This window comes from Conger conger, chromosome 19 (genome assembly GCF_963514075.1).
Source record: "Conger conger chromosome 19, fConCon1.1, whole genome shotgun sequence".
NCBI classification, from domain to species: domain Eukaryota; kingdom Metazoa; phylum Chordata; class Actinopteri; order Anguilliformes; family Congridae; genus Conger; species Conger conger.
This window is the reverse complement of record NC_083778.1, coordinates 16,042,729-16,052,784: the sequence shown is the minus strand read 5'-3', so window position 1 is coordinate 16,052,784 and position 10,056 is coordinate 16,042,729. Positions and strand designations below refer to the sequence as shown.

At 48.6% G+C, this 10,056-nt stretch overlaps 1 protein-coding gene across 4 annotated transcripts in view; it reads right to left on the bottom strand.

Annotated features, from left to right (window-relative positions):
* Nucleotides 1–857: 857 nt before the first annotated feature.
* rab3ip (RAB3A interacting protein (rabin3)) overlaps nucleotides 858–10,056 on the bottom strand; it is a 30,582-nt gene continuing 21,383 nt past the window's right edge. For 2 of the 4 annotated variants that reach the window (XM_061229765.1, XM_061229766.1), the window contains 9 exons: nucleotides 8,884–8,979; nucleotides 7,868–7,945; nucleotides 7,224–7,427; nucleotides 6,567–6,695; nucleotides 5,350–5,462; nucleotides 4,588–4,611; nucleotides 3,560–3,659; nucleotides 2,543–2,612; nucleotides 858–1,599 (listed from right to left, as the gene is read on the bottom strand). In XM_061229765.1, the coding sequence (XP_061085749.1) occupies nucleotides 1,517–1,599; nucleotides 2,543–2,612; nucleotides 3,560–3,659; nucleotides 4,588–4,611; nucleotides 5,350–5,462; nucleotides 6,567–6,695; nucleotides 7,224–7,427; nucleotides 7,868–7,945; nucleotides 8,884–8,979 (897 nt within the window). In that variant the 3' untranslated portion in view covers nucleotides 858–1,516. Of the gene's footprint in view, nucleotides 1,600–2,542; nucleotides 2,613–3,559; nucleotides 3,660–4,587; nucleotides 4,701–5,349; nucleotides 5,463–6,566; nucleotides 6,696–7,223; nucleotides 7,428–7,867; nucleotides 7,946–8,883; nucleotides 8,980–10,056 lie in introns of those variants that run through there. The other 2 variants (XM_061229767.1, XR_009706503.1) reach the window with 2 other exon arrangements.

The window sequence follows — 10,056 nt, the reverse complement described above, 5'->3', positions numbered from 1 at the left end:
TGAAGTTTAAATGAAGCCTGATGGTAATAAAAAAAAGTTGACAATTTTATTAGAAAGCGTAGATGTGGGATTGCAGAAAGCAGTAATAACAGTAGGGGAGATTGGGGTTGGTTGTGACACGGGGTCCATTGTTACTCAATCTTTTTTTTGCCTGATCAGAAACACGCCAGCCTGCTGTAAATCACACTGCCATACACGTCCTCATTCACCTCAGATTTCAACAGACCAGTTTCCTGTCAATTTTGTGCTCAGAAAACATTGCATAACAATCGACCCCGTGTCACAACAGACCCCGATCTCCCCCACTACACAGTACCCGGTAATAAAGGTGTTTAAGGAGCCCAAGGTGCAGGCTTCGATTTCATTCATGCACTTTTCAGCCCCTTCACTACACCGGACCTGCGCATGCTGCCAATCTTTAATATTGAAAATATGACAAAATAATAAAAATAATATGACAATATTGCAGAAAGCGGCCTTGGTATTCTGGTAAACAACAGCGTCGTAAAAACCGCCAAGCATTCGATATGCGACCGGGTATGGGTCACTTGAGACTTTCTCCCGCTCAGCTTTTTAATTTCAGAATGGGACCAGTTACCACATTAATTGATTGGCTTCAGCCATTAGGCCGTCGAGTTTCCTGACAGATGCATTTAATAACAGTGGGACGTATGAGCCTCCCCCTCCCGTCAATACTTGCCTGCTTCGGAATCCAAACAGATTTATTTTGCATAAAGGGACTCAGATTGGGATAGATGGGGTCATCTCTGCACAGCCCTGACACACACACACACACACACACACACACACACACACACACTTTGTGAAACAGGCACAGGGCAGTGCCCTTAGACACATTTCCAGAGGTATACAATTTTATTCAGCATTGCTCCAGAAAGGCACTAACATAAAGTGAGGGAAGCCTTATAAGATTGTAGTGCAGGAGAAAAAAAACAAAACATACATACAGGACATATCATACGTACGCACACATCTTCACTGCCACTTACTGCTGACTACTGTTAGGGTTAAGAACTAAAAAGCTTGGGGGCATATTGATATGGTGGTGTATAATCACAAAAAGAACTTGCTTTTCCTTCAAACGGTACCGGTTTTCCAAATTTCTTCTCATCATATCTCTTCAGAAACAATACAAATGCAAACAGGATCAAACATTTTATTTCATTCATTATTATTATTATTTTTAATAGAGTTCATTCACCCGCTCTTAAACAAAATTAAATCAAAAAACAGCAGCAAGTTCATAATTATGTCGTCTTCTTTTTTTAAATATGAGTGGAAATGTAAGTCGTTGAGCCCGGGAGACAGGCCAGTGCGCAGTTCTGATTGACAGCGAGTCAAAATGCGTTGAGGCTGTTGGTGGGCGTGTCCTGCGAAAAGGGGTAGGGGCTTGGGAGCACTGCCGTGATGCAGGAGGGTCTCAAAGCTCCACCCGTCAGTCTCGGCTCCTCGTCCAATCGGGATCGAAGACACGCCTCCCTCCTGTCCCCATTGGTCACAGCTCCTCCCTGTAGAACCCCAGCTTTGCAAATGACATCTCTCTCCTGAGCTGCATCACCTCCCAGAACATCTGCTCGGCTGGAAACCCCAAAAAAACAAGAAACATCAAAACCTTGATGTGCAACCCTTGTTCTACCAAAACGAGGCCTGAATACCTGAGGCAGCCCTGACACGGCGATGAATAACTACACTGGCCGGCATGGTGTTTTAAAACAGCAGATGACGTTTGTACGTCTGGGAAAACATCTGGAGGTGGGTCACTGGAGCCAGAATGGCGGTTGGCTGGTATTAAGTGCAAACTCCCATCTCCAGCGAACTCTATTGGTCAGCTGGAGGTGGGATAAAACCATAAATAAAACCTTCAAGCACAACCAATCGCAGGACAGCAGGTTTGTAAAACAACGAAAGTCTGAAGGCGCAAGGCGTGAACACACGAATGCAATGCTGAGGATGACAGGAGTGGTTCTCACATATGTGTTCTGGACTTTAGTGGCATTCGCTCACCAAGGGAGGATAAATCACTGATCAGAGAGAGACAGGGGTGGGGCGGAACATCCCCAAATGTCCCCAAACATCACCTGCCGCTCTCAATCAAAAGCAGAAACTCCCAAACTACAATAACGTGTCCTTGAGAGACTCACTGTGAGCTGATAAATAGCTACTCTTCCTCTGCACATTACATTACATTACTGTAATGTTATGTGGCGCTGAGCGACGTACAGTTGATTAGACTAAGCGGGAGGCAATCCTCCCCTGGAGCAATGCAGGGTTAAGGGCCTTGCTCAAGGGCCCAACGGCTGTGCGGATCTTACTGTGGCTACACCGGGATTAGAACCACCGACCTTGCGGGGCCCGGTCATTTACCTTAACCGCTACGCTACAGGCCGCACATCCGGGATAAGTGCTGGCTCAGCGCTAACTGCGTAGCGTAAGCCGTATCGCTTTACATTCGTCATTAGTCACTGTTGTGGCTGTGGCTACGCATTCTGCTGCGGGCTCCATCCGCGCCGGGCGAGCTCACCGTCCTGCTGCTTCACCAGGCCCTGGTGGATGTAACGGATGTAGGTGAAGAAGTTGCAGACAGAGGTGATCTGGGGGGGGGGGGGGCAGGAAGAGAGGCGGGACATGGTCAAACAAGGGCAACACAGACAAACGGTCACAGCACATTAGCAACAATGCAAGTCTCTGTACACCGTAAACAAGTAGGTAGCAATGCTACCGGGACTGGGAAAAAAGACAGATGAAATCGACCTGTAGCATCGCATTAGCAATAATGCAGTCTGTGTACATGGTGGACTAGCGAAGTGTAGCAATGCTAACGGGGACTGATACAAAAGACAAGAGAAAATGAACATGTAGCATTGCGTTAGCAATAATGCAGTATGTGTACTGTACATGGTGGACTAGCGACGTGTAGCAATGCTAACGGGGACTGATACAAAAGACAAGAGAAAATGCAGTGCATAGAAACAGCGGCTAAATAAAACCCGGGTCCACCTGTGCATACCAAAATCGGCGAAAGCCCATAATCATTTTTAAACTCATCGCTCACCGCGGTTTTGCCAGGGAAACACAGTAGGAAACCGTGGTTTTTTTGTGACAGAACACGCAGGGCAAAGTCTAAACAAGCCTTTTCGTTTCTGGTAATCAACACCCTCCCGCCTACACACTAACCCCTGCTGTCCCAGAGCACCATCCCCTTTCCTTAAGTACCCAATTCTTTGTGTTCCTGAACATCTTGGTAGTCCAATGAACACGGTGTGAAAGAGGTATGACAGTGTCCACAACATCAGATAAAGTGTCGTGCAGCATATTTTTCTGTTGAAAACACGTCGTTTCTGTCATACGACGCTTGTTGACACTCGTATACATCAGGCTACGAGTTCTGGCGTGAGTGTCGGCTGCCAAAATCGAACAAGCAGTTAACAGCCGTTAACCGACTGCTAACATTGGGCGCCTCAACCCGGGCTGAAATTGGGGACGACGTGTGATTGGACAGATCCGGGAGAGGGGCGGGGTCGTTGCTGAGGCCACTCACCCGGTAACGGCAGAACGGGGAGACGTAGTAGTAGTTACTGGAGTCGCCGAACTTGATTCTGTGCTTGCAGGGTTTGGTCTGGCCACTCAGGGCACACTTTCTGTGGAGAGAGAGAGAGAGAGAAGGAGAGAGATAGAGGGAGAGAAAGGAAGAGAGAGAGATTAAGACAGATTGCATCCGCAACAGAGCGCAGTAAGTAAGAGAGGAAGGAAGGACATTGGTTAGGAGTTAGAGAGAGGGAAGACATCGACAGAGAGAAAGATAAGTGGTCAGGTTAAGCGTGAAGGACTTCTCTGCCCACCTCCTCAACAGGCCCCACCCAGGTTTACTGTATCCACAGCCTCACAGGTATTTACAGTACATGACTTTGTGATCTCAACCCTTTAAGGTGTCGAGGTCACAAATTACCCACGTGCTACACTTCAGTGTTTACGCAGCACCTGTGCAGAACTGCAACGCAAACCATTATGAACCCAATATGAGCGCTTATGAATCCTTATGAACCCCTAAGAGCCCTTATGAACCCAATATGAGCCCTTATGACCCCATAAGAGCCATTATCAACCCCTAAGAGCCCTTATGAACCCAATATGAGCCCTTATGACCCCATAAGAGCCATTATGAACCCCTAAGAGCCCTTATGAACCCAATATGAGCCCTTATGACCCCATAAGAGCCATTATGAACCCCTAAGAGCCCTTATAAGCCCCTAAGAGCTCTTATGAGCCCTTATGAACCCCTAAGAGCCCTTGTGAATCCTAATGAACCCATAGGAGCCCTTATAAGCCCCTAAGAGCTCTTACGGACCCTTAGGAACCCCGTAAGAGCCCTTGCGAAACCTTATGAACCCCTATGAGCCCTTATGAACCATCCTTATAAGCAATAGCCCTGCGTAGAGGAATAAACAGAGCAGGACCTGGACACAGCAGACGGGGAGAGGCGAAAACGGAGGCACGGAGAGAGAGAGAGCGATGGAGGGATGGGGGCGGAGGGAGGGAGATAGAGAGAGAGCACTCGAGCTCACTTACGTGACTATCTGAGACCTTCGGCCACTAAAGGACCCAGACAGGAGGACAAGAGAAAAGAGAAGAGAAATGGAGAGATGATGAAAAGGAGGCAGCCAAGCAAACACTGATGAGAGCTGGAACAAAAAACAAACAAAGGAGTGAGGCGATGAGACGACAGGGAGCATTGTGGGTCAAAGCGAATGGGCCCGCTTTGACTAACTACACCGGGCTTTTATACTGTGGATTACTCTCCCCTGGGTCAACCCAGAGGAGGAGCAGCACTTCCTGTTTGGAGCACAGGCTTGAGCCAATTAACATCCTCTGATAAGATGTTCAACTCAACCACAGGCCAATGACTATATGGAATGCTGATGTCATCAATACACTTTTTACGATTTACGATTAGCATTAAATTGAGATCGGGGAAGTGTAACTTCAAAGCAAGTCTAAAGAGGGGAAGAAAAAAATAAAGAATAAAAAATAAAAACACTTTTCATTTTAAACAAGAATTTAATGAAACGAGGACAAACGAGAGATGACAAATGTGTGCAGTGCACCCAAACAGACGAGACGCCGTATTTCAAGCTCTGACGCCGAGAAGCACATTGAGTGTCACACGACAGTAAATAACAGCCATGAAAAGAAGATTCTCGCTCGCAGCGGGTTGTGTCGGGTGGAGAGGGGGAGAGGGGGTTTGGACATAACTGTAAATCTCTCTCCCGGTTACGGCTACGGTGCACGGAGGCCCGTGGTTTCCCACAATGCACGAGTAGCGTTACTCACTTTGGTCCGCCGCACTCCACGGCCGAGGCCTTCACCACGGGCAGCGGCTGGAAGCCCGCCGGCTCCACGCTCAGCGTGTTCCTCTCCACGGCCTCCAAAATGGCCGACGCCAACTGGGTCACCACGGGGTGGGGTGGAGAGGGAGGGAGAGAGAGGGAGAGAGGGGAGAGAGGGAGGGGGGAGAGGAGAGAGAGGGAGGGGGGGAGAGGGAGAGAGAGGGAGAGAGAGAGAGAGGGGAGAGAGGGGAGAGAGAGAGAGGGAGAGGGAGAGGGAGGGAGAGAGAGGGAGGGAGAGGGAGGGGAGAGGGAGGGGGAAAGAGTGAGCAAATGAGAGGAGAGAAAGATGAGTGAGACAGGAGGTGAGAGACGGGAAGATCACGCGGAGAGAGAGGGAGAGGGAGAGGGAGAGGGAGGGAGAGAGAGGGAGAAAGGAATAAGAGGTTGACTGGCATGAAAAGACTGATGAAGCACAGATATCACAGGGTTTTACTGCCGATTCATAGCTCAATATCAGGTGCAGTACACACAATCTGCCAGCAGAGGGCATCTTCTGCAGAACACCATGACGGATTCTGAGACACACTACTCGCACTACACTTCCATTAAAATCAGCCTGAAGTCGTAAGTTTAGAACACAGCCAGCGTTCAGTGAGTAAAGCAGCAACGAGGTCATCTACAGAGCAGGTGCTCTTTTTGCTAACATCGCTGAAACGTCACCTGATTCCCAAGGACAAAAAACCCCAACATTTTATCAACTAAAAATACAATATAAATGCTGGAAAGTAGAGAAGACAATAAATAATGCTGCGGAAGCACTTTTAAAAGAGACTAAAGTTCGGGGCGGACATTTTGTACTAATTTTTCAAGGTCGCCGTTGTGTTGAAAGAATCTCACGGACCAGGCAGATGGAAGATGCTTCTGTTGAGAAGTAAAGCCAAGAGAAGCGGCATCCCGCATAACTAGCGGTTTTTAGCTGCTATCGATTAGCATACTGAATTTAAATGATGCTGTTTTTCAATAACCTGGTGCTTGGAAGATCCTGGGGAGACACTCTGAGGTTATACATTTTAGGGGTGCAGACACACACACACACACACACACACACACCTCGCTCTTGGAGAAGGTGAGGCGGGATTAGATGTCCTCTCGCACGCACGCGCACACACGCACACACGCACACGCACACGCACACACACACACACACACACACACACACACCTCGCTCTTGGAGAAGGTGAGGCAGGGGTAGATGTCCTCTCTGTAGATTCTCTCCAGGAAGGAGCAGCTCCTCTCTAGCGTTGGCTCCTCTCTCCACGCCTTAAACTCACTGAAGAGCAACGTGTCCACCTGGAGGAACACACACACTTACTGCCTACTCACACATACACACACACCCACGCACACACACACACACACACACTGACATACACCCCATTACTGCGCACACACACACTGTTACTGCTCGCTGGTACACAAACGCACATCATTATTGTCCACTGGTACACAAACACACACTAACACACACACAACATTACCAGTCACGTGTACACAGACACACACACAGATACACATACACTCTCTCACACACACACACACACGCGCGCACACACTCTCTCTCTCACTCTCTCTCTCTCTCTCTCACACACACACACATACACTCTCTCACTCTCGCTCTCTCTCACACACACACACATACACTCTCTCTCTCACACACACACACACACACACACACACACATACACTCTCTCTCTCACACACACACACACTCTCACAATCTCTCTCACAATCTCTCTCTCACACACACACACACACACACATACACATACACATACACTCTCTCTCACACACACACACACACACACACACACACACTACCTCCTTGCAGTCGCGCACGATGGGCTGGGTGATGCTGAGCTCCTGCTGGGGGCCCAGCATGGCGCTGCTGGTGCTCTTGTTGCGGGCGTGGCCCTTCTTGAACGGGGCCTTGGGCCCCAGGGGCAGGTCCTTACAGGGAGAGGTGGGGGACGTGGAGAGCACTAGGGTCTTCAGGGCCGCCACTTCCGCCTGCAGCACGTCGATCTGGCAACACAGGTTACCAAACAATCAGGAGACACAGCGGTGCTCACCGTTTCATTCATTACACTTTACTGACCAATCAGGAGACACAGTGGTGCTCACCGTTTCATTCATTACACTTCACTGACCAATCAGGAGACACAGTGGTGCTCACCATTTCATTCATTATGCTTAACTGACCATTCAGGAGACACAGCAGTGCTCGGTTTCATTCTTTACGCTTTACTGACCAATCAGGAGACACAGCGGTGCTCACCGTTACATTCATTATGCTTTTCCAATCAATCAGGAGACACAGCAGAGCTGGTCTGAAAGGACAGATCTAGTACTTATACATTTATGGTCAAAAAGGACATATCTAGTATTTATGTATCTATGGTTGGAAAAAACAGATCTAGTATTTCTGCATCTATGGTCAGTGTCAGTCCTCCTCGGGCCCTTACCTTCCCCAGGGCCTCCTTAAGCTGCTTCTCCGCCGTGGCCTGCTTGACGTTGGCCTCACGCACCATCTTGTGGGCCTCCTGTGGGGGGGCGGCATGGTGACTCAGACCCTCTCTCTCCCGCCACCCCCACTTCCCCCAAAAAAACAACATTGCCCAGAATGCACCACCAAACCCAACATCAACACCCCAGCACAAGGCAAGCCTGCGTACCACTGCACACCCCCTTAAGAGAAGCTGGTTAGTCAGGGTCTTTAAGAACGACAGGACAGGGAAGAGGGAAAGAGAAGGAGGGAGGGAAAGAGTGAGAGGAGGAGAGGAGGAGGAGGGATAATTGTTTAGCTAGAAGGAGGGGGGGAAAAAAAGGCAAACATTTTCAATCACAAGGGGAAAAAAACAAACTGAGGGCGTAAACACCAGAGAGCTACCCGACTGATTTAGCAGAACTTTTATCATATCTGTGGGATGCAGCTCAGCCTTTTGGCGGTTTCCTCAACGTCTGTTTTTAAAGCGGTTTATCTGCATCAGTTAATCAGAGTCCTGTGATGATTGTCAAAGCCGGAAATTCCACAAAGTGGACTGAACTCTCTGTAGGAGCAGTTCTTGAATTTGAAGGAATAAGACCCAATATTATCCATCAGCCATTTAACACAAGTGGGATTGCACAATAAATGTACTTTACACATTTTTCCGTGCATCCCGGCAGAATTATGGTCACGATTATTGGCAGAATTTCAATAATAATTGTTGTCTGAATCAATACCAGTTCCTCAACGTTTCCCCTGCTTTATTCTGCCGTTATATTTTCGCCTTTTCAGAGAACGTTCCGGACGGAGCTCGTCACCAATAACAGCGACGTTTCGCCACTCGAGCGTTTCGGGTTCGGTACCGTCTAACGGCCTAAGGTCGGCTAAACGGGTCGGGCAGCTCTGCCGGTCCTGAGAGAGAGAGTCCAGACTGTAGGTGCTGAGATACAGACAGCTCTGTGGGGCTCGGGGTGAGGAAGAATCCACACAAACCTCGAACAGGCTCGCAGTGAGCTCCTCCAGTTCCTGCCCCAGCTGGTCTCTCACTTTAGAGAGCCTTTCACATTCTTCGTCTTTTAACTTAAGGTCCTTCAGAAGTGAAATAAAGCAAAAAAACGAAACAAAAATGAAAAACGTGACGCCTCTGCTGTATTTCTCTTGATGAAAAATAAAAAAATAAGAGAGAAAGCAAAACAAAACTTAAAAGGAGGTGGTCTATAAAGATGGCCGCTGTGTTCCTTTTTTTGGGGGGGGGGGGTCACCCGTCTCAAAAGCACACAGGTCTTGCAAATTTAGGAGGCTGTTCTGGGGGTTATTCCAAATCGCAGGATTTCAGATTTAGCTGGATAACTGCGCTGAGTAAAACCCGGAACAGCTCTTTTTGCTTCAGTCCGTGTTCCAGATTCGGGAGGGTTCCGGGTTTTACTCGGTAATCTCCCCCTTTGCGATACAGGGCCCTGGAAAATAACGCTGTTCAGCTGCAAACCCTCTCCGTGCACAGGTCTGTAACTCCTCGCCTACAAAAGGAACTGTTTGGCACATGCGTCGTTCACCTCATTCAACAAAACAAACAACGAACGAAAACACATTCACATTTTCGCCGGCAAATGAGCTTTAAAAACACGATGTGAACAAACACTCATTACACAGCAGCTGAAATAACACATCGATAAAAACACAAAGCCGTTTTCGTCCGCGTTATTCCACTAACTGTCTGCCACTGCAATTCCCCCCCGTGTGCTCCAGGGGGTGCTGTCGAGCAGACATTCGTATGTAAAACAGCACGGCCGTGCGTCCGCTTCTGCTGCCGAAATCGAATTTAAGCCCGGAATTCAATTTACCGGCATGACAAAGTGCCGTGCCGCTGCAAAGCCGCCTGCATCCGTAACGAGGTTACACACCACTGTGCCTTATTGCGGGCTGGGAGCTGGGCTCAGATGATTGGCTGCCCTTTTCTAATGAGGTTTAGACCCTCGCCTGTGGAAGTGGGTGTAGGCACAAAGGTCAGCCCTAATGCGGTCCCGTCAGGAGACCGGGAACATGAGGGTCTTAGACGAGGGGGAGGGGGGGGGGAGCATCACACTGAAAGTAGGAACTGCTATCAGTAACCAATTAAAATAAAGATGAAAAATATTTTTCTTTTCATCGTTACTTTTGTTTAAGTGT